Source organism: Canis lupus, chromosome 7 (assembly GCF_003254725.2).
Source record: "Canis lupus dingo isolate Sandy chromosome 7, ASM325472v2, whole genome shotgun sequence".
NCBI classification, from domain to species: Eukaryota; Metazoa; Chordata; class Mammalia; order Carnivora; family Canidae; genus Canis; species Canis lupus.
In genome coordinates this window covers 34,109,764-34,134,347 of record NC_064249.1, presented here as the reverse complement: position 1 = coordinate 34,134,347, position 24,584 = coordinate 34,109,764, and the positions used below count along the sequence as shown (strand labels likewise).

Below are 24,584 nucleotides of genomic sequence, written 5' to 3'. Positions count from 1 at the left end.
AGCCAGGAGCATCAGTGGCACCACTGTTGAGGAAATACATTGTGCCAGAGATCTACAAGGTAACAGATACGCATTTTAGGATGCAGTCCTCTGAGTCAGATATTATTTCCATTTTACAGATGAGGAACAACTATGGTTCAGGGAATGAAGTAAGTTGTCCTAGGTCATGTAGTCAGTGAATGGTGTGGCTGGAGAGCTGATTCAAGGTTTGCTAACTAATATACCCTGACCAACCCCTAAAGTCGACTGCCCTTTCAAGCTGACACTGGCTGAGTCTGTTGGAAGAGAGTAATCAGGAAGCACACGACAGACCTCAGAAGTAATGCCAAAGGGCTTAAAGACTGTCCTGAAATAGTGGGCAATCCCAGACAGATCAGAAATCAAAGACTCACAGGATCAAATCTGCCTTGAAGAAAGGTCACTTCTGGCTGCAGTGTAGGGAACAGGGTGAAGGAAGAGGATGTTGTAATTCACAAATCCATAGATTATGGTATCCTGAACAAGAAAGGTGACAGTGAGAAAAGAAGTCAAGAAGAGTTCAGAAACTAAGATTTATACTTAGTGATTGGCTGGAAGTCAAGCATGAAAGAGAGGATGACAACCAGGTTTCTGGTCAGGGCATGGTAGTAGACAGAGTTGCCATTCAAGGCATACAGAACACAGTAGCATTAGGGGAGCAAATGTAATGAGTTCAGTTGGGGATGTAAAATTCATATTTAAATAGGGGGGGGGCGGTGCCTGGGTGGCACAGTTGGTTAAGGGTCCAACTCTTTATTTCAACTTGGGTCTTAGGGTTGGTCAGGCTCAGCTCTTAGCAGGGAGTCTCCTTGAGATTCTGGCCCTCCCATTTGTATTCTTTCTCTCTCAGATAAATAAATCTTAAAAAAAAAATACTAAAATAAATAAATGGAAGGGGAAAAAGACCAGCCTAGAGATAATAGATAATATAAGATAGGAGAGGCGACTGAAGCAGCAGAGGCAGGAATGAGGACATTGAGTATGTTTAATGGGGACAGGGAGGCAGAGAGGCACTGGTCAAAGGGAGCAGATGCAGAGTTGGAGATGCCATGGACACATCAGTTCAGGTGACAGTCACTATAGAACAGGGAAAATGTTAGAGGCAAGCAAGCCGAAGTATGTTGGGACTATGGTGTTGTGTGTATTAACAAGATAGATTAGAAACCTTTCAGGATAATCAAAGGAGGAAGGTAGAGGGTGCTGTGGACTGAAGGTTTGCGACCCTCCAAAATTCATGTGTTGAAACCTCACCTCCAACATGATGGTATTAGGATGTCTGGCTTTTGGAAGCTGATTAGGTCCTTAGGAGGAAGCCTGCATGAATAGGGTAGTGGCCTTAATAAAAGAGGTCCCAGAGAGCTCCCTCACCCCCTTGGCCTTGTGAGGCCACACAGCAAGAAGACAGCTATCCATGAACCAGGAAGCAAACCCTCTCTAGACACCAGATCTGCTGGCACCTTGATCCTGGACTCTCCAGACCCCAGAACTGTGAGAAATAAATGTGTGCTGTTGAAGGTAGTCAGGCTATGGTATTTTTGTTATAGCAGCCTGAGCAGACAAAGACAGGGCCAGATGCTAACACTCTTAAAAAGTGTCCTATAGCTAACAACTATTTTATAAACTCAAGTAGTAAAATGGAGGAGGTTTTGTTTTGTTTTGTTTTGTTTTTTTTAAAAAAGTGTCAAATAGTAACATCTAGATTGAGTTTATACTGATTAAAATTAGGGAGAGGAGAGACAATGATGATTTCAAAGAGGCCTCATCACAGCCAGATGAAAGGAATGAGTGGCAAAGGGCTTGAGGGTCATGGTATCATCAAGAGACTGCTAGAGTTCAGTACAAATGAACAACTAGGAATATTTAAGGAGACAAAGCCTGTTAGGGAGTTTGGTCAGAATGGACGTAAGTTACAAAGGCACCAGGGTGTTAGTAATGGAAGCTATGATGGTCAATGGTCTGGGAAGAGCCAGGGATGTACTGGATAGAGACAATGGACAAAGGAGTGACTGAGGAGCTGAATACAGAGGTGAAGTGCCTCATACCTTAATAAAATACTGATGCTAATGTAGGGCTTAGACCAAAGCTATGCAAAGGAACTCTCTCTGTGATGCTGGAAATGTTCTATATGTGCACTGCCCAATACAGTGATCACTAGCTACTTGGAGTGTGGCTAGTGTGTCTGTGGAAAACACACAGCAGCTTCAGTGCATTGAGGTGTAGCTCCCCAAAGACAGCAGTGAGTCAACAATAGCCTCCTATGACTTAAAGTGCTTACAACACTGCTTGATCATGAAGTGGTAACAATTACTGTCACTATCATTCAATGTGTTTGATTTAGCATCTGTGGATCCAGACCCATTCCTAGCCAGAGATGCTATTCAATACACATATATTATTTATTAACTGTGGCGTGTTGCATGTCCTCAAAATTTCCCATGCACAAGGGAAAAGCATTTGTCAGTGGTCATACATGAAAATGTACAAATGGTGTTATGGTCTTCACAGCATTCAAACTTGATCAGCAAATGAGAAGATTAAGCAGGCAGGTCTCTCCAAGCACTCTCCCACATTGTGCTATATTCTCTGACTAGTGACAGAACAAGGAGATTTGCAGAGGAATAAGAATTCTACCAGTAAATCTGTTTAATTTTGCAAAGTCAACATTAACAGATTGGGATTCACTTTGCGTGTTTGGAAAAAAAAAGAGTTTAGTTATGGAAGAGTAACCACAGAAACAATTGGAAAAGAAAAGAGGGCAATTCTGGTGTGGCTTTATTTTGGTCTTTTGAGACTTGCCTTGGTTTTCTCAAAATTGGCCTCCTCCGTCATTTGCACGGCTTGTTTCACCTGCTCATAAGCATTGGCTTCTCTCTGCTGCACATCTGTCAAGCTGCTCCTGACGGAAACCAGCGCAGACATTAAATCATCCCTTTCCCTGTCAGCGCAAAAAGAACATTCGAAACAAGCAGTGGTCAGATGATCTTGTATTCGTAAGTCAGGAAGAACAAGGCATTAACATGTAGTGGAAGGAGAGCCGGGGTGGGGTGGGCTGGCTCTGCACTCTGTAAAGCACCCCCAGAGAAAGACCCTCTGTCCTCCCTTGGCCAGGGGCAGGCAGGGCAGCCAGGAAAGGCTGAGCATTCATGGCAGGACTGCATCTGTGGGGCACAATAACTTATTGTGGGGAGGACTGCCCCACTCTAGGCTGCAGATTAAAGCCCAGAAAAGAGGAAGTCAGTTTAAAAATTTGAAGGGCGGGGGGTGGGGTAGGGGAAAAAGGAATAAGGCAGAGAAGGTGGGGACTGTATGTCAAAGGAGAACATATTTACTTATATATTCAGGGCCTACTAAGGTCCTAGCAAAACTGCTGACTCACCTCTCGTTTGTCTGAACAAATAGGTTCTTTCCTGTTTGTTTTCCTCCACAACCCTCTTTTCCACCCTTCCCTTTCAATTAAAATCTTTCACCAACTTATGAACACATTTCTTCTTTCAATGGGAAGGACTGATGAAACCCTCAAATACCCTGGTCACGCAGAGAACATTCACGATTTAACAAAATCTCATCCCGCTGGCTTCGATCACTGCCTGGCCCCACACCCTTGTCAGCAATTCTCAGAAGTCCTCTGAGCTAATCATTTCTTGGGGATTGATGCAACCAGATGCCAAAACACTTTGGTGTGTAAAATAGCAAAGAGTCAATCTCATGGGTTAAATAAATCATGTATAAGATTTTAGGATATTTGGGTTTTATTCACTGGATAAAAATGACCAGTAGACCGAAGAAAAAATGTGGTGGGAAACTTTCTATACACACAAAGCAAAAAAAAAAAAAAGTAAGTTGGACAGCTCTGCCTGCTATTCCACGCTTTATTAAAGAGCTCAAGCTCTAAACTGTGGTTTCAGATTCAGTTCAAGTAACTGCTTGCAGTTTCCTTTTTTTTTTTTTTTTTGCCAAGTTCTAAACTATCAGGAAAGAGCCAGCTCTGATTTTTTCTTCTTAAGTTTAGCAACCCTTAAGGAATAATAATTTCAAAGGTTATAATCTCTGAGTTTGAGTTGCTTTCAGAATTAACCAGTGATTCCATTAAAAAAAATTTCTTAACGATAAAATAATTTAAACTATTTGTGGTATTTGGAAAGCACTCATATTTTAAGAAATATGCAATACTGAACAAAGTTACAATTATTAGCAGTTTCATAAAAGCCTGTTTTGTTAAAAAAAGAAAAATAATTGCTTCAACTATCATAAAATTCATGAGAGCACAGTGATCTTAATTTAAGAATTTCTTGGTTTGTTTTAAATTGAGAAAAATAATTTACTCTTATTTTGTTCTAAAGGAAATGAAAAAAGGGAGTTAATTATTTTGATCAAATACAAACACAATGGTTATGTAAAGAATAGAAGAATCAAAGCAAGGTGAAATCATTCTAGGTAAGAAAAAACAGATTATTTGAAGGCCAAAGTGAAAGCCACTGAGAAAGCACTCAGTGATACTTGGATCTGTTTGTGATGCCATGCCCTCAACTTAAGCCAAAGTTCCAACTAAAAAGAATTAACAGAAAAGCTCAGTGTTGATAGTATGCAGACAGATCACAAAGGGAACAAAATATAACCAATTTGCTTCTTACAGGAGATTTAACACTTAGTATTATTTAATCTTTTTTCAGTATGCCCTCTTACAGAGAGGAATATGCCACAGTAGCAGATAATCAGTGGAACAGAGGACAAAAGACCCAATGAATGAGTAGTGACTCTGCTACAGAAGGGCATCAAAAGAGGTAAAGTTCTAGTTCTAGTATCCTAGGATCTAGATTTTAAAAGTCACTAGGCTACCTAGAGTTGGAGACTAAAGAGTTTAGTTGTTCTGGTCGGAAGGTTTTCAGACAATCAACTCATCAAGTTCAGACCACAGAAAATCATCAAAGATAAACACCCCCAAATACTGATGTCTTATTAAGCTCATCATTCAACAGTGAGCCCATGAAATGATTACACTAAAAATCTGTATGGCCACCTGACTGACACACTCCCAATTTTCCAGTAGAGAAATGTACTGCATGCTGTAAGATGGCCTTCAGACTACCTGGGAGGCTCTAGAGAGATGCCTAAATTGCATACATACTTATAGGTACAGGAAGCCATCTTGCTATTTTAGGATTATCTACTCAGTCGCTACATTTTTGTTTTGCTTTATTTCAACTCAGTCAGCCCTTCCTAAAAGCAAGCCCTGAAAACAAACCAGCTCTGGGCATGTTGGCCTGTCTTCCTACAAGGCTTTGCCTCCAGTCTCAATTCGAGGTCACCTTTGTGATTTAGCTCCCCCTCTTCTGGCCCCATGCCATACTGCATCATCCGGCCTTCAGGAAGCAGTCAATTCCAGCCATTGAGGAGAACCATCCAGGCAGCTACAGGTCTGCTCCAGAGCTCCCAGTTCACAGGCCCAGCCCAGAGCCCAGGCCTGAGCATGCCTCTCCCAGTGGGAAGCTGTACAAATACAGATGACCTACCAATATGATTGCAAAGTGGCAGTTATCCAAATTACCATCTGCAATGGCCAGAGGTCTGTGAGTACTTCAAGAACACCATGTGTCATCAAGGAGTCTTCTGAAGCAGAGCAAGAAAGACAGCATCAACACTGTCACATTCCATGATCAAATGATCCATGAAGTGCAGCTAACACAGAAGTGGAGGCAAGGAGGTGCGTGCAAGTTCTGGGATGAACCAGCTAATAAGGAGCATTGAGTACTTAAGGAATTTAGTGCAACAATCAGAGCAACAAGCACTGAGAAAGTCCCTGAATAATCTGGGTCAAATGTCTATCTTTTTTTTTTTTCCATTTATTTATTTGGTGGCGGGGGGGCAGGGGAGGTGAGGAGAACAAGCAGGGGGAAGGACAGAGGGAGAGGGAGAAGCAGATTCCCGGACAAGTAGAGAGCCTGACATGGGGCTCAATCCCAGGACTCCAGTATCATAACCTAAACCAAAAGTAGATGCTTAACTGACTGAGCCACTGGGGCACCCCTGGGTCAAATGTATAAAATAAGGAAAAGAGAGAGCTGGTATGATATACATATATGCATGAGCTTCATCTTGAAAGATAAGGTGCCTAAGAAATGCCTGAAATTCTGGTTATTCCACAGTGAGTAGCAGTTTCAAGCAGAATTAGTAAGTACTATCCCTGTCTTTTAAAAGCAAGTCTAGGAGGCTGACTACAACATTTCCTTGTTCCTCATTTCTGGGAAGTTCCTGCATAGTTTTTCAAAGCCAACTACACACAACATTGCCAAGACCCACTCGAAATTCACAAGCTGGTCTAAAGTCCCAGGAGAGTACAGTAGTAATCACTTCTCTTTTCTGAACGGTACACAGAAACTTCTCCAAGGCATGAGGAGCTACGGAAAAGGATCTAATATAAAAGTTCCATCCTGATTATCATTTGAAGGTGCTTGATCATTACGTAAGAGAGGTTACTGTCGCTCTTACCCACCCTATGACATAATGAGGCCTGAGTGTAAGTCAGAAGTTCAGAAACACTATAAGGCCTTCAAATCAACTTTTAAAATATATCCAGTGTCATCAACAGTTGTTAAGTATACTCTCCTAACACAAGGCCACAAACATACTGGTGGTCTGCCTGATCCTGTCCTTCTCAAGTGCTCCAGTTACTCTTGTCATATATTCAATACATTCCATGCTAAAAGTTCAACAAAGGAACTTACAGCTCGTGTCACAATGCCACATTTCAAGCAAAGGCTGGGACACTCTTTTGAGGCATCACATTTGGGATATAGTTTTTTTTAATTCCCTCTTAGAATCCTGCAGGAAATTCTATGATAGAGGGCACTGAGGGTTTAGGCTTCTAATTATGCATAAAACTAGAAATTCAGACCTAAAAAGTGCTGGCCACCCTTCAAACTCAGCATAACTTTCAATATACAGCATTCTGAATTAATAAGTTGAAAGAAGCTGAACACCAGCTTAGGCCAAAGGAATCTTATAGACAAAGGTTTCATTGACAATAAAATCAGGAGCCTTCCACTATACTCTGTTATGAAAGTAGAACATGAGTTCATGATATGCTGACAAAGCAGAAAACTGAACAGAGAAGGTTGATATTTACTTTAAAAGACTAAGAGCTAAAATTTAGGATGGAGACAAAGGAATAGATAACTAAATAAGAATCCAATTTCTAAATGACTGTCAGCCCTGAAATCAATGCAAACATTGTAGTTTCCTCTTAAAATATTACTCTCATGAACTATAAGGATAATATGAAAGGCAAGAGGGGGAAAAAACCCTGTCTTTTATTTGTTGGTTTAGTTATACCAGACCATTTAGTTAAACTCTGTATCTCTTCATCTATGTGACTTTGAATATGCTTTTTGCCCCTTTCATTATATTCTCCTTCTAAACATAATTACCAACACAGCTAAAGACCCATTTGACACATACTTTGATTTTGGTACCATATTCCACCACTCAGTGGCAATCACTGTTAAATACTGGGTGCTTATCCTTTAAAATCTTTTTCTATGCCTATGTATGAACCTGAAGAAAATACATAGTATGTTCAGGTATGGACCTTTTTAAAAAATAAAAATACAAATGAGTTTCATTTCAGATGTGTCTTTTTCATTTTTATTTTTTTCCTTCAACAATACATTGTGGAGCTTAAGTCTCACATTGGTACACATAAATCTACCTCATTCTTTTTTTCTTTTACTGTGCATAACATAATTTATCTAAACCTTTGAAGGATATTTAGGTTGTTCACACCTAAAAGAAATACTTGTTTTCCTCCACAGTTTCTGTATTCACACTTCTGACACCTTATGTGTGTTTTCAACACCAAGCTATTCTCCAATTCTCAGTTGATATTCACTCAATTGGGACATTAATTTCCTGGAGTTAGCACAGACCCCTCAGACTAAGGCTCAGTCCCACAAGACTGTCTCCCACTTCAGGTACCAATTGCAAGTCCCAGACTGTCACCTGTACTTCTGAACAATTGGCCAGAAATCAAGGGCTCTCATGACCCGTACCTCAGTTTTGATAATTTGCTGACAGCTCAGAACTCAGGAAAGTGCTTTACTTACTATTCCCCTATTATAAAGGACACAATTCACAAACGGCTAAATGGAAGAGATGCACAGAGCAAAGTGTGTGGGAAGGGGGGTGGAGTTTCTGTGCCACCTCTGGGCATGCCACCCTCCCAGCTTCTTGATATGTTCACCAACCTAGAAGCCCTCCAAATTCCATTGTTTAGGGTTTTTATGGAGGTTCTATAGGCATGATTGATAAAATCATTAGGCATTGGTGACTGAACTCAATCTCCAGTCCCCGCCCACTCCACAGAGATTAGGGAGGAGGGCCTGAAAGTTCCAATGCTCTAATCACATGGCTGATTGCCCTGGGAACCAGCCCCATACCCATCCTTAGTGGGTTTCCAAAAGTCATCTAATTAAGGTGAACTCAGGCATTACTCAGAGGAGCTTGTTAAGAATAACAAAAGATGTTCCTTTCACCTTGATGTTCAAGAGCTATTTCAGGAGCAGGAAATAGAAACCAAGTATAACAAAGGATATTTCTATTGTTTTTATCATTTAGGAAATTATAGTTTAGGAGCTCTGTGCCAAGAACTAAAGATGAAGACCAAAATATGTATTTCTTAACATATCACAATGTCACACCACCAATTACAAATAATGTTGCAAAAACATTCCCTAGAATGACTCCGTTGTATACATACATATATATGTTCTTTGGGTTAGATTTTGAAATATACTTTAACTATTAATGGATAATGCTAAATTACCCGAAAAAGCAGTTATTGACTTACAGTTCCCACAAGTAGGGTGTGAAAATACTGGCTCACTCGCAGCTCCCCAATTATTGTCACTATCAATCTCTTTAACTTTCACCAATTTGAGGGGTTGGTTTTTTGAAAATCTGCACTTCCCTGAATAATAACAGAGTGAATACCTTCTCTTATATTGACATCTCCCTATTTAATTGCTCACCAATTCCTTTTAAAAAATATTTTATTCATTTATTTATGATAGACATAGAGAGAGAGAGAGGCAGAGACACAGGCAGAGGGAGAAGCAGGCTCCATGCCCTGGGAGCCCGACATGGGACTCGATCCCGGGTCTCCAGGATCGCGCCCTGGGCCAAAGGCAGGTGCCAAACCGCTGAGCCACCCAGGGATCCCCTCCTTTTTTTTTTTTTTTAAGATTTTATTATTTATTTATTTGACAGAGAGGGAGGGAGACAGCACACAAACAGGTGGAGCAGCAGAGGTGAGCAACAGACTTCCTGCAGAGCAGGGAACCTGATGGGCAGGCTCAATCCCAGGACCCTGAGATCATGACTTGAGCCAAAGACAGACACTCAACTGACTGAGCCATCTAGGTGCCCCTGCTCACCAATTCCTATTCTTTATCCACATTTCAACTGTACAGTTTGTCCTTTGTGTTTGTTTCAAAGGATGTTCTTTAGATAATATACCATTTTTTTGTTATACAACATGCAAATATTTTCCCCAGTCTTTTAATTTCATTTGCGTCATTATATCATAAGTTTCTTTTTTAATGAAGCTAAATGTAAAATTTCTTCCTTTATGGCATTCATTTTCCATACCATGTTCAAGATTTGACCTACCCAGAAGCCATAAAGATAATTTCCTATATTTTCTTTTAATGCTTTCATAGTCTGAATTATATCTGGGTCTTTAAACCATCTTGAATTTGTTTTTGTGAAGTATGGTTCTATTCTTTTTGTTTCTAGTGTAAACATGTAAATTTTTAATTTCTCTGAGCCTCAGTTTCCCTAGCTGCAAAAATGAGGGTAATAATATTTACCTCATAAATGCTAAAAAAGATTATTTTTTTAAAAACTGCCTGGCAGGGCAGCCCAGGTGGCTCAGTGGTTTAGCGCCTGCCTTCAGCCCAGGGCGTGATCCTGGAGACCCAGGACCGAGTCCCATGTCGGGCTCCCTGCATGGAGCCTGCTTCTCCCTCTGCCTGTGTCTCTGCCTTTTTCTCTGTCTCTCATGAATAAATAAATAAATAAATATTAAAAAAAAAAAAAAACTGCCTGGCCGAGTCCTTGGTATGTAATAAATGTTTGCCACACGGTAGTTGGATCTGAAAATATATTTAATATATACTTACTAAATTTTATAGTTATGTGAAATAAATAACAATAATTTAATAATATATTTAAAAATATAAGAATAATTTAATATAATATTTAACAAAAAAATAGGACCATCAGCTCAGATTATAAAAACTATTCTTTAGTCCATACTAGAGAAATTCAGGTTTTTTTTTTAAAGATTTATTTATTTATTCATGAAAGACACAGAGAGAGAGAGAAAGAGAGAGAGAGAGGCAGAGACACAGGCAGAGGGAGAAGCAGGCTCCATGCAGGGAGCCCGATGTGGGACTCGGTCCTGGGTCTCCACTATCACACCCTGGGCTGAAGGCAGGCGCTAAACCACTGAGCCACCCAGGGATCCCAGAATTTCAGTTTTTTTTTTTTTTATTTTTATTTATTTATCATAGTCACAGAGAGAGAGAGAGAGAGAGAGAGGCAGAGACACAGGCAGAGGGAGAAGCAGGCTCCATGCACCGGGAGCCCGATGTGGGATTCGATCCCGGGTCTCCAGGAGCGCACCCTGGGCCAAAGGTAGGCACTAAACCGCTGCGCCACCCAGGGGTTCCCCAGAATTTCAGTTTTTATGTAACAACCAAAAGGTTAGTCACTTATGGAAACCATGGCTACTAGACATTTTGATTGCTTTTGGAGTATGAGAGGCACAGAGGAGTTTTAATATTTATGGGGCATTTATTATTTGTCAGAAACTCTTTTAAGCACTGTATAGGTATTCTTTCAAAGAACCCTCAAAATAACACTATTAGGTACTTCTATCTCCATCTATCTCTAAAATGGGGAAATTGAGGTATGAGAAGTTAAGTAACTTTCATGAGGTTATATAGGCAGTTAGTAGTAGAACCAGAAAATGAATCCCCAGGCAATTTTGCTCTAGCCACAAGGCTAAGTGTCCCAGTAAAATCCCAACATGTAGGTATTATTCCTCCAAACAAGAGAAGTCCAGGAGGTACCTGAGTGGCTCAGTTGAGCGTCTGCCTTCAGCTCAGGTCAGGATCCCAGAGTTCTGGGATCAAGCCCCAAGTCAGGCTCCCTGCTCAGTGGGAAGCCTGCATCTCCCTCTGCCTTTGCCTCCCTTAATCTGCCAGTGCTTGCACACTCTTGTGTTCTGTCTCTTTCTCAAATAAATAAAAAATCTTAAAAAAAAAAAAAAGAATTCCTTTCAAATTCACTTTTGTTACAAAAAGTGCCGGATTTGCAATTATAGACTCATAGACAGGAGCAGAATTGAAAAGATTATTTACTTCAATCCTCTCACTTCAAGATGAGACCGAGGCCAAGAGAGGTAAAATTACTTGTCCCAAGGACCTGGTCACACACAGCTGGCAGAACTCACCTGTTCTGTCTTTAAGAAAACTCCAATGAAATAAAATAAAATCCATTTTATTTGAAGCTCAGCATCAATCCCACAAGAGACAGCATGGGGATGAAAGAGCACAATGCTCCTTTAAAGACACAATTTTCCATGTTGCAAAACCTCCGTGTGGAGAAGCATACTTACTTAGTCAGTCTTTCAATGGTCTGCACATGAACATTATTATGGGTTTGGGAGAGAACAGCTTCATGCTGAGCACATTTCAAACAAAGGCCACCAACTCGATTAGAAATATTAGTAGCAAGAAGAGATTCTTTATGCTTTAGTTGCTCTTTAAGATCTTCACAATTTTTCTGATATTCAGCTAGGTCTTTCCTGAAAAGAAGGGAAAGAAAGTTCTAGCAAGTACTAGGTACATTACTTTCACGTATTATCCCAGAGATAACTGCTACTATCACTTATGGGTGCTTACCTTATGAGGTGCTCTGTATACAATATCTAATTAATTCTTACCACAACCCTAAAACGTAAGTGTGATTATCCTAATTGACACTTTGAATAAAATGAGACTTGAATATATTAAATAATTAGCCCAAGTTCTTGTAAGATTTTAACACAGATTAGTCTGCCTCTTGATAACTGGCTCTCTGTTCAAAGGATCCCATCTCCATTACATTATATTACCCACTGATCAAGAATAAAACTCCAAATACAAATCCTAAATAAATTCTCTCAAAAAAGAAGTGAGGCAATGTAACATCCTTGAATTGAGGGAAATGCCCTATTCCAAGTGTTAACCCTTAGAAAATTACATAAAGCTCATGAGTTTTATCCAGAAGTAACTTATTATTGCTCATTCTTCCTTAGGAGATAAAAAACTTTAAAAAATTCTCTAACCACAAAGTTCTATAAAGAGCTATTTCATAAGAAAGTGGGCTGCTCTCTTCCTCTAGAAAGAAGCTATATAGAATTTACCAGCCCATGGAGATTTATAAAGTAGCAGCTATTAGCTGGAAATAAGCAGCTTGCTAAAAGAAAGTGTTGAAGAAGTGTATATATGTGTGTGTCTATGTGTGTGTGTCTATTTGTTTTATTATAGGAGATCATCCTTGGATGAGTTCTTCTCCATGCTGACCTTTTAAGGATAAAACAACCAATGTATGGGTTGTATTTTCACCCCCATCCTTTCTCCATAAAGCTTTGGTAGTCAACTGGGACAATTGAGCTTCCTTGCACAGATATTCCTTTCCTACTGTGTGTGTGTGTGTGTGTGTGTGTGTGTGTGTGTGTGTGAATAAAACGTCCTAGTTTACAAAGGAGAAAATAGCCCTTAAATACTTGGACTACTGAAAGCATGTATTTTATCTCCAGCTCAATCAGTTTCTATTATACTCAGGGAGCTATAGCTCTCCTAACCAGCTATCACAGAAGAGAAACCAATAATCGAGTCACACAATACCTCCACTCTGGAATGGAGGTGGGGGGGTGCCTTTCAGGCAGCACTGAGGAGGTAGGAAAGATCCGCAGGCAATCTAAGGGTTAAAAAAGCTAATCTAGGGCAGCCCCAGTGGCCGTGGCACAGCGGTTTAGTGCTGCCTGCGGCCCAGAGTGTGATCCTGGAGTCCCAGAATCGAGTCCCGTGTCAGGTTCTCTGCATGGAGCCTGCTTCTCCCTCTGCCTGTGTCTCTGCCTCTCTCTTTCTGCATCTCTATGAATAAATAAATAAAATCTTTAAAAAAAGTTAAAAAAAAGCTAATCTAATGACAGTCTGAGGTGAAAAAAAAGCTGTTTTTGCCCTTTGCCCAAGATATCTTCAGCATAATATGTTTTTTTTTCTAAAATATCATGTAGAAAAAGTCTGACTTTCAAAGTCTTTGTAAAAGGAACTTTGGAAGCACATTCCAAAATCAAAGGGTCTCCATTACTATTTCTGTCAGTTTCAAATTCAAAACACTCAGACAGATGTGATTATTTGAAATGCCAAAAAAATTAAAAAGAAATAAATACCAGAAAGCCAGAGTTTCTGAGAGTGGTGGTTTTATCTCTTTCTTAAAGAAAATGACTCCAAATAATCTTAAGTTATACTAAAGGAAAAAGAAAGAAATAGAAGCTGCAGGGAACAAAGTCTAGTTCATTCTAAAGTAGTATTTTAATGTAATTAAAAATGGCACATTTGACTTATGAATGAGACAAAATAAGTCAAATTACCACAGTGACCTAGAAATATATTACTTTAAAAACTGAAGAATCAAAACCCAATGTAAATCAAAATATAATAAAAGCAAGAAAGCAAAAAGTAGGCCATTTTATAAATGCTAGGTTTCTTCATGAAAAAATAAAAGTCTCTGCAGAAACCCTAAAACTAATCAGGATAAGTTATAAAGTGCATAAAAGCAAATTAAAATAAATGATAGTGTGCATGAAAGCCAAGAGTTCTGGTTCTTAACATTACTGTGCTTATGTCTCAAATAATATGTGGCCTGAAGATTTTAAATTTTATTTCAAATTAGACTTATTAAAGTTATAAAAAGTATTTTAAAGTTTGTTTGATTGAAAAATATTTCATTGTCACTATTTAAAATAAGCTTTAACACCTCCCAAAATCAACTCCTGATATCATTTTCTGCCCATAATACATACTAATCGTTAATCTATAATATATAGGTTTTATTGAGATTTCTTTTAAAAAAGTCAAAAAATACTTGAAAACTTACTGTGTATATAAAAGTACCCCCCCATAGTTTCACTTCCTATGATTTGAGTTACTGAGGTCAACCAAGGTTCAGAAGCAGATGATCGCCCCTCTGATGGATGATCAGAAGGTCAGTGGCAGCCTAATCGTCCATGTCACAACGCGTATGTAATTCCCCTCACTTTATCTCATTACACGGGGAATTTTAGATCTCATATCATCCCAAGCATCAATGCAGGACAATAAGCTATTTTGAGAGACCATATTCCCATAACTCTTTTTTTTCCATAACTCTTAATACAGTATATTGCTATAACTATTCTATTATTAGTTAGCTGTTTGTCTCTTACTGTGCCTAATCTCTTATAAATTAAACTTTATCATAGATATGTATGTACATAGAAAACAATATATATATAGGGTTCAGTACTATCCACAGTTTCAGGCATCTCCTGAGGGTCTTTGAATGTATTTCCTACAAAAAAGAGGGGACTAGTATACTCATATTCATAATATATAGAAAAATGCTCAAACTATTATTGTTAAAATTTTTAAAATTAGATAAAAATACCTATAAAGAAAAAACTACTTGCTTCTAATTTGAAAACCACAATGCTTTATTTTAAGTATTTTATTTTAAAGGCGTAATTTCTACCAGAGCAGCTAGTGATTCTTAATTCCATGAGAAAACACAAATATTTCATAACTGATAAAGGGACAAAATTTATAATTCAGATCACAGTTCTCTGAGATGGGACTTCACAATTTTATGCTCCTGTTCCTTTAATACCTGAGGATATTTCTTATATTGAACATAAAATGTCATCAAGTCATTCTTATATAGAGTAAACCTAGCATGTCAGCAAACATTCGAATATATTTTACCATCATTATGCTTTTGCTATGATTTTTAAATGGATGATGATACTTTACCTTAAAAACTTCAATTGAGATTCCAGGATACCAGTCTTTTCTTCATAAGTAAGATTTAGCCTCTCCTTTAGAAAAGAAAACAAAAAGTGTGCCTTTTCTCCATGCTCTGTGTTTTATTAGCAAATTTTAATTACTAATACTAAACTCAATTTCCTTCCTTTTACCCAAGAGGAAAGATAATGTGTCCTCTCCAGAAACACTTTCTGTAACTCACTTTTATTGAGTGTATACCCACAAAGAACTACTTAGTCATGAAATGGTTATTTGCTGCCCCTCCCCATTTCTTTAAAAAATGCATACAGCAGTTCTTACTTTTAAAAGTGTGACTCTGGGAAAAACCAATTTTAACCTATAAGGTCCATGAGGGCAAGGATCCCACACTGTGAATGCTGTGTATTGACAAACTAAATGAGTCCTGGATGAATGATAAAAGGAAAGTTATAAATCACAGTAAATGACAGACCAAACTGATATACTAATTACAAGAGTTGCTAGTATCCTCCTGTTCTTTCATTCAGCAAATATTTATTGGGTATCTAAGATGGAGATGACTTTAACCCCAAGGAGCTTATATTCTCAGAAGGAATAGAAAAACAGGAGGACAGGGCAGCCCCGGTGGCTCAGCGGTTTAGCGCCACCTTCAGTCCAGGTCCTGATCCTGGAGACCAGGGATCAAGTCCTACATCGGGCTCCCTGCATGGAGCCTGCTTCTCCCTCTGCCTGTGTCTCTGCCTCTCTCTCTCTCTCTCTCTCTCTCTGTGTGTGTGTCTCTCATGAATGAATGAATGAATGAATGAATGAATAATAAATAAATAATAAATAAATAAATAAATAAAATCTTTAAAAAAAATAAAAGAAAAACATGAGGACAATTTCAATTATATATAATTCACTCCAGGGAGGTATATAGAAGGTAAACTGAAATCAGAGATGCAGGAACTTGTAATTCAGCTTAAGAGAAGTAAAGAAGACTTCATGGAAGAAGCACTAATACTTAAAGGATTAACTTCCAATAGAGAAAAAGGCATAGAGGCTAGAGAAAACATGTCTGGCCAGTGAGTGGATCTATATCCCCACAGATAAAAAGCTAGATGGAAGAGTGGATAGAGATGGGTGGGACAGGTGAGAATGGGCCATGGAAAACTAAATATATAAGACCTTTACCCAGACAAGTCATGTAATCTCCATGTAGTAGAGGCACTGGGTGAACATTGAAAACTTTATCAGATTTGAACCTTAAGTCACTCTGAAGTATGGAAAAGGGAAGACCAATGAGGAAGTGCACTGCAACTACAGAGGGAAGAGATAGGCACGTGAATAAACGTAATCAAACAGTAAGGAAGGAAAAGAAAGAATTTAGTAGGGAGCTATATAAGACCAAAATTGACAGAATTTTATAATTTAATAGATAATGGGGGAGAAAAATATATTAAAAATAATCCTAGGGCAGCCCCGGTGGTGCAGCGGTTTAGCGCCGCCCACAGCCCGGGGCGTGATCCTGGAGACTCTGGATGGAGTCCCATGTCAGGCTCTCTGCATGGAGCCTGCTTCTCCCTCTGCCGGTGTCTCTGCCTTTCTCTCTCTCTCTCTGTGTCTCTATGAATAAATAAATAAAATCTTAAAAAAAAAGTCCTAAGTTTCTGCAATTGAGCAATTGGGGGAATGCTGGTGCTAAAAATTTTTTCAGACTGGTAAAAGAAGGCAAAATGGAACCATAAAAATATTCAACTGATTCAAAAGAGGCAAAAAAAAAAAAAAAAAAAAAAAAAGGAGGGGGAGGTAAGAGAAAAAAAGATCAGAAAAAAATGAAGCCAAATAGCAGGATAGTGGACTTAAACTCAAGTACATAAATAATTGCATTTAAAAGGCAGATATTGTTAGATTGAATAAGAAAGCAAAACTCAGCTATAAGAGACCCAGATTAAATATGAAGATACAAATTTATTAAAAGTAAAAGGATAGGGTGCCTGGGTGGCTCAGTGGTTTGAATGTCTGCCTTTGGATCAGGGCATGATCCTGGAGTACTGGGATCAAGTCCCACATCAGGCTTCCTGTGGGGAGCCTGGTTCTCTCTCTGCCTCTCTCTCTCTGGGTCTCTCATGAATAAATAAAATCTTAAAAAAAATGTAAAAGGATAAAAAATATACCTACTCAAAAGAAAGTAGGAGTTGGCCAAAATACAAAAACCATGTGTCTGCCCCATCCCACCAAGGAGGACTCAGCAATGAAAATTTTAAAATATTTATGTCATTTATGATAATATCAAAGATAACTAATATAGAAATAATTCTACTGAATGATATGAAGACCTTTACTCAGAAAATTGTAAAAGGTTACAGACAAAAATTAAAGGTGACCTAAGTAAATAGAGTGATCCATAAGTTTAAAGGATTAGATGATATAATACCATAAAGATGTCTTCTCCCCTAAGTGACCTATAGCTTAAAGATAAACTGAGTCAAAGCCTCATAAGGGCTTTCTGGAGTCTGACAAAATGATTCTATATTGTATTTGGAAATATAAAGAGACAGAAAGAAGATGCACTCTTTATTTATTTATTTATTTTTTGAGAGAGAGAGAGTGAGCATGAGCAGAGGGGCAGAAGAAGGAGAGAGAATCTTAAGAGACTCTGTGCTGAGCGTGGAGCCTAATTGCCTAACTCAGGTCTCGATCTCACAACCCTGAGATTAGGATTTGAGCCGAAACCAAGAATCAGATGCTCAACCGACTACACCACCCAGGCGCCCCAGAAATAAAAAACTCTTGAGGACAAAGTATAACGTTGGAAGATGTGGTATGTGGTCTATCAGGCATAGAGCTATAACAATCAAGAGAGGATGATAGTAGCATAAAAGCTAAAGAAATAAAACACAGAGTCCACACATATATGTAACACCTGATTTATGACAAAGATATCAGACAAAGGACTGTCCTTCTGACAAATGGTACGGGGATATATATATATATATATATATATATATATATATATATATCTTTTTCCATATCTTTTCCATATGGGAAAAGAACAAGAATGACCCCCTATACATCACATAAAAAAATAAAGACAGGTGGATTATAGATTTAAATGTTAAAAGTAAGACTATAAAGTTTCTAGAAGATAATATAACAGGATATCTTTATGACCTGGGCCCGGAAAACATTTTTTATATAGGATACAGAAAGCATTAAACAATAAAGGGAAAAATCTGATAAATTAGTTTATAATAAAACTAAGAAATTTTTAGATTAGTCATGAAGAAAAAAAAGAAAGAAAAAGTCAGAAAATATATTTACAATAATCCATAAAGAGCTTATATCCAAAATATATAAAGTAGTTAAAAAAAATGTCAGTTACCTTAAAATAATGAATAGGATATTTGAACATGTGCCTCACAAAGAAGGACACTGAAAAAAAAAAAAAACAAAGAAGGACACTGATAAATACATGAAAAGATATTCAATCTCCTGAGTAATTAGAGAAATGCAAATGAAAATCACAATGAGATAGCACTATAGGTCCATCAGAAAAAACTAACAATATAATGTGTTGGGAATAAGAAGAAATGATATCACTCCTATGCTGCTATAGAAGTGTAAACTGATAAAAACCACTCAGAAAGTTTACCCTAACTACTCATTGTGAACACATACGGATCCCAAGACCAACAAATCCACTTCAAGGTACATACCCAACATAAATGTGTGCCATGCACACCACCAGGTATATTAAAGAATGTCTATAGTAGCAATATTCACAATATTCTCAAACACTGAGAAAGATCTAGGACATAGGGCACACAGATGCAAGGATGGACCTCTGACACAAACTGGATACAAATGAATCCATAACAGTTATAAATACAACACTAAGCGGAGACATAAAAGAGAAATTAATTCTAATGTGAGAAACAGAAGAGCAGTAGAATGTAATCAGGGAAGGCAGAATCAGAGGGGGCATTTGTTTTGTTTGTTTTTTTTTTTCTTTTTTTTTTTAAATTTTTTTATTTATTTATGATAGTCACACAGAGAGAGAGAGGCAGAGACACAGGCAGAGGGAGAAGCAGGCTCCATGCACCGGGAGCCCGACGTGGGATTCGATCCCGGGTCTCCAGGATCGCACCCTGGGCCAAAGGCAGGCGCCAAACCGCTGCGCCACCCAGGGATCCCCAGAGGGGGCATTTGAATGAAGTCTTACAGGATGGAAACCTTTTTGGGGCAGAAGATAAGGAAACATTTTAGGCCAGGATGTCTGCATAAACCACAGTCAGCAATGCAATGCAAAAAGGAATGGAGGTAGGTAATAAGTTTATGAAGTAGTTAAGTAGTGAGTGATCTGTGTGTCTACAGTAATATTGGAGAAACTGACAGAAATGAGGCCAGAAAGGTTGTTTGAGGCAAATTGTGGATGGTTCAGGAGATTGATCTTTATCCCATGGGTGGGTATTAAGTAGTTATCAGAGATTATTCAGCTGGAAAAACAATATGACTTATTTAGTCTTTCTTTTTTTTTTTTTAAAGGAACTCTTTCCAAAATAGCAGAAAAAGCTTGAGTTAGGGACAGAGAAAGGAGGGAGGCTGGGGCCAGAAAGAGACTTTAGAAAACTATAAAAATAACACTGAGAGATGATAATGAGAGCTGAACTATCATCCATTCTATCTTTCCCTGAAACCCTCCATTTACAGTGTCATTTTTACATTTTCATCATTGCTGATCAATTCTACCACGTCAAATTTAATGCAAGGAAAACTTCAAACAGGAGGAAGAAGAAAGGCCTGTTACACAGATCAAAAGATTGGAAAGTATCATTTATCTGAAAATAAAATTATTTTTGACTCTGGGAAGTGAGTATATTTAAAACCAGCTGTGTTATATGAGGGAAATTCAGAAAACCAGGAGCATGTCCAGGAAAGACACATGCTCAGTCCTGAGAAGACCTTAAGCTTTCAGCTCAAGCTGATCTCTAGGCTCAGAGCAAGCCCAGCTACATGGTGAAGGAATGCCCCAGCACTGAGCACACCTGCAAACACTGGCAGAGGTGGCTATTTTTCTTTTTCTTTTTTTTTTTTTTTGATTTTCTATGCATATTTTTTTTTGGTGGTTGTTTGTTTACTTGTTTTAGCTCCTGGCATTCATGGGAATCTCTGTCAAACATTACCTAAACATGAGCTAATGAAAGAGACTTCAGTAATCACACACAACAAAGAATAGTCTACAGAAATAATCTGGAAAAGTATCAAAACAAAAGGGACAATATAACCTTCAATAATAAAAGAGACAGAACCATAGGGAACTGGGATATTGGATTTCCAGAGTTATCACAGTGTAATAGTTCATTTCAATGTCTACTTTTCAATCAAAAAAAAATCACAAAACATACAAAGAAACAGGAAAATATGGCCCACTTAGAGGTACAAAATAAATCTACAGAAACCACCATTAAAAAAAATCTATATAAAAAAAAAATCTATAGATACCAGACCTACTAGACAACTCTTTAGAACAATAATCTTAAATATGCTCAAAGAGCTAAGAGAAAATATGGCCAAAGGACTAAAAGAAATAAGGAAAACAACTGTACACCTGAAACTAACATAATACTCTAAGCTAACTGGAATTAAGATAAAAACTTAAAGAAAGCAAATTATAGAAGGAACTAAACAGATCTGGAGCTGAAAATACAACAAATGAAATAATTCCTAAAGGCATAGAAGAGCAGATATGAGTAGCAGAACAAAGAATCAGCAAACTTTAATATAGGACAGTTCAAATGACTGAGTCTGAGGAGCAGAAAAAGAAAAGAATGAATTATCATATGATCCAATCATTCCCCTTCTGATTATATGCCCAAGGGAAGTGAAAGTAGGGACAAAAACAGACTTGTATATTGATGTCCATGGTAGCTTTATTCATAAGAGCCAAAAGGTGGTAACAAACTAAAATGTTGATGAGCAAATGAATGGATAAACAAAGTATGGTGTATATGTAACTGGAATATTACTCTTAAAAAGGCAAAAAATTCTGATATGTGCTACACCACAGATGAACCTTGAAAACATTATGCTAGATGAAACATGTCAGACACAAAAGGACAAATATTGTTTGATTCCACATATGTCAGGTACCTAGACTAGGCAAATTTATAGAGATTGGAAAGTAGAAGAGATTGCCAAGGGTTGGGAGAGAAGGGGATGGAAGTTATTATTTCATGGGTACAGAGTTTTTGTTTAGGATGGTAAAAGTTCCGGAAATGGAGAGTGTTGTTCACCATGATTGTATTTAATGCAAATAAGTTGTACACTTACCATGGTTAAATGGTAAATTTTAAAATGGCGAAAACACTAAATTTAATAGTATGTATATCTACCATGATAAAAAAAAAAAGAGGTACAAAAAAAGTAGATGCATAAGAGAAAAGCACCCAAATTCTTACCAGTTCTAGTTTCCATTTCTCAGTCTCACTGGCAGATGGACCCTTGACAGTATCTACATTGCCATGGGAGAATCGTTTCTTGGCAGCTTCATCCATCCCAGAGTCTTCACCTGTTGTAATCCAAGAATTCTTCAGGTTTCCCTAAAATAAAATGTATGAGTAATTACAACCTGCATTTAATTGTTAATCAATATGCCAGTTTTACGAATGGAACACTGATTCTCATCTGTGATGAAAGGAATACAAAGCAGATTGCTCTAAACTACACATCAAGCACGATTTTACATTTTCAGGCTATTAGGGTCATAGTCCACAAGTGTTACAAAGTCAAATTCCTATGGGTCCAGGCAATAACATAAATGAGCAAAGAGGACTGGCTGCCAGTGTTTCAACAAATGAACTTGTTTCTTACTTCTCTGAAGACATATATTCTTAAAACACACAGCCCTCTCTTGATTTCATTTTCCACCTTTCATAAAGGCATGACTAATAATAATGTTAATACATACAGTGTTTACTAGGTGCCAGACACTGTTTATGTGCTTCACATATATTAACTCATTTAATCACTATAACAAACCCATGAAATAAGTTCCATTGTTATCTCCATTTTATAGAAGAGGAAACTGGGGTGCCTGGATGGCTCAGTCAGTTAAGTGTCTGACTCTTGATTTTGGTTCAGGTTATGATTTCAGGGTCATGAGATGGAGCCCTATGTCAGGCTCCATGCTCAGCGGGAAGTCTGTTTGAGAGTCTTTCTCTCTCCTTCTGCCCCTCCTCTCCCACCATGCTGCTCTCTTTCTCTATCTCTAAAATAAACAAATCTGTTTTTTAAAAAAGAAGAGGAGAGCAGCCTGGGTGGTTCAGCGGTTTAGCGCCATCTTTGGCCCAGGGCGTGATCCTGGAAACCTGGGATCAAGTCCCTTGTTGGGCTCCCTGCATGGAGCCTGCTTCTCCCTCTGCCTGTGTCTCTGCCTCTCTCTGTTTCTCCCTGTGTCTCTCATGAATAAATAAATAAAATCTTTTAAAAAAATAAAATAAGAAGAGGAAACTGAGTCACAGTGAGTAACAGGTAAGAGTCACAGAGGTAGGAAGTAGCTAATAAACAGCAGAGCTAGGATCTGAACCCTGGCAATCTAGTTCCCTAGTCCATGCCCTGAACCGCTATGCTGTCCTGCATTTCCAGAAAAAATATTTATCTTCAATAAGAAAAATAGTGCACGGAGACAAAAACAGAAATGACATGTAACTTGCATGTCAGGAACTCACAAAAGAGTGGTGGGGCAGCCACTACTCAGTTCCAGGCAATTGCTGCCATGTGTGAATGCAAACTCCCATTACAAAAAAATCTTTTGATTTTTTAAAAGCTAACCCAGAGATCTGACTTTTCATTTGAAACACTGTTACATACTGGTTTATGGTTTGTCAAACATATAAAACATACCTACAGATTGAATTTGGTATATACCCATTAAGTTTGCCACCTCCAGTACCCTCTCAACATTCAATGAAATATACAGCCCAAAGATCTGAGTAATTTATGTGTACAATAAGGATTGAAATATTAATTCAATTCAATAAATAATTATTGAACTCTTCTAAGGGCCAAAGTATATAGTAGTACTCACAAGAGAGGACAGGTCCCAAACTAAACTATACTGCAGTGTCATATCATGCTAGAATGAGGTAAGCTGCATTCATCCCAATTAGTATTCTGAGGGCCTATCCTATATTCTTCTGGAAGTCCAGTTTATGCAAACATTTGGGTATGATACCTCCTACATTCAGACACTGCACTAAGAGCTTGGAGGGTAAAAATGAGCAAGACCAATCTTACCCTCAACACAAACTGCTAAGCAGATAATTTCAATTTAACCAGTAAGTGCTAGGCCAGGGGGTGTATAGGGGATGATGCCAAAACAGAGGAGGGGTACTAAGAACAACCAGAGATTCAAGGAAGGTTTTATGGGGAAATGTTGACATTGGTGGGATATCTCAGATGAAAAAGAGTGAGCTAGATGAGAAGAGCATGCCAGGAAAAAAAACACATGGGGAAAGTCAAAGAGGTGTGAAAAAGTCTGGTACCTCCAGGAGACTCACACAACTCAGAATTACTAGAGATCGAAGCACAAAACAATGGACATCCAAATGTCGAGCTAGAGATTCATGTAAGGGTCTGGAAAGTATGGTATAACAAGCTTGAACTCGATTTTGTAGGTAAGGACAAACCTCTCAAGATGTGAGTGCATCCAAAGTTGCCTTAGAGAACTATGAAGAATGGCAGCACTAATTTCCTATAGAGAAACTGGAAAAAGTATGTAACTCACAGATCACTGATTCATGATATAAAATATTGTCATTCTTTGGAAAGAAGTGCTAGCCTAATTGACACTTTGTCCTTTCACAGATAACATTTAAGAACTTGAATGGTATTTGACCAAAATTTTATTTTATTTTTTTATTATTTATTCATGAGAAAGAGAGAAAGAGAGAGAGAGAGAGAGAGGGAGGGAGAGAGGCAGATAGGCAGAGGGAGAAGCAGGCTCCATGCAGGGAGCCCGATGTGGGACTTGATCCAGGGACTCCAGGATCATGCCTTGGGCCAAAGGCAGACGCTAAACTGCTGAACCACCCAGGCGTCCCTTGACCAAAATTTTTAAAACTTAATTACATTTACATCTCTGGACATCACTGAAAACCTTCGATTTCTTAATTGAGAAGAGGAGTGGTAGCGAGGGGATAAATGTAGACATAAAAAGAAATGGCTCAGAAATTTTCTGCTTTAAAAAAAATTAAATCTTGGGCAGCCCGGGTGGCTCAGCGGTTTAGTGCCTGTCTTCAGCCCAGGGAGTGATCCTGGAGATCTGGGATCGAGTCCCATGTCAGGCTACCGGGGAGCCTCTTTCTCCCTCTGCCTGTGTCTGCCTCTCTCTCTCTCTCTCTCTCTCTCTCTCATGAATAAATAAAATCTTTTAAAAAAATCTAAATCTTCGAATGAGTACAAATGCCAAATGTCTTT

At 38.4% G+C, this 24,584-nt stretch overlaps 1 protein-coding gene and 1 long non-coding RNA gene across 20 annotated transcripts in view; one reads left to right on the top strand and one right to left on the bottom strand.

Annotated features, from left to right (window-relative positions):
* Nucleotides 1–21,726, top strand: part of LOC112648741 (uncharacterized) — a 32,607-nt gene extending 10,881 nt beyond the window's left edge. The window contains exons 4-6 of one of the 4 annotated variants that reach the window (XR_004817578.2): nucleotides 4,689–4,799; nucleotides 19,153–19,427; nucleotides 19,818–20,168. This is a non-coding gene — a long non-coding RNA (uncharacterized LOC112648741). Of the gene's footprint in view, nucleotides 1–4,688; nucleotides 4,800–5,225; nucleotides 5,839–19,152; nucleotides 19,428–19,817; nucleotides 20,169–21,588 lie in introns of those variants that run through there. The other 3 variants (XR_004817577.2, XR_004817579.2, XR_003129271.3) reach the window with 3 other exon arrangements.
* SDCCAG8 (SHH signaling and ciliogenesis regulator SDCCAG8) overlaps nucleotides 1–24,584 on the bottom strand; it is a 242,196-nt gene that overhangs the window by 174,878 nt on the left and 42,734 nt on the right. For 15 of the 16 annotated variants that reach the window (XR_007411968.1, XR_007411969.1, XR_007411972.1 and 12 more), the window contains 4 exons: nucleotides 21,566–21,706; nucleotides 15,135–15,199; nucleotides 11,696–11,884; nucleotides 2,815–2,953 (listed from right to left, as the gene is read on the bottom strand). Coding sequence is in view for 11 of the 16 variants with exons in the window: in XM_049112394.1 (XP_048968351.1) it covers nucleotides 2,815–2,953; nucleotides 11,696–11,884; nucleotides 15,135–15,199; nucleotides 21,566–21,706 (534 nt within the window). In the remaining 5 variants the exon portion in view is untranslated. Of the gene's footprint in view, nucleotides 1–2,814; nucleotides 2,954–11,695; nucleotides 11,885–15,134; nucleotides 15,200–18,489; nucleotides 18,540–21,565; nucleotides 21,707–24,584 lie in introns of those variants that run through there. The other variant, XM_049112396.1, reaches the window with a different exon arrangement.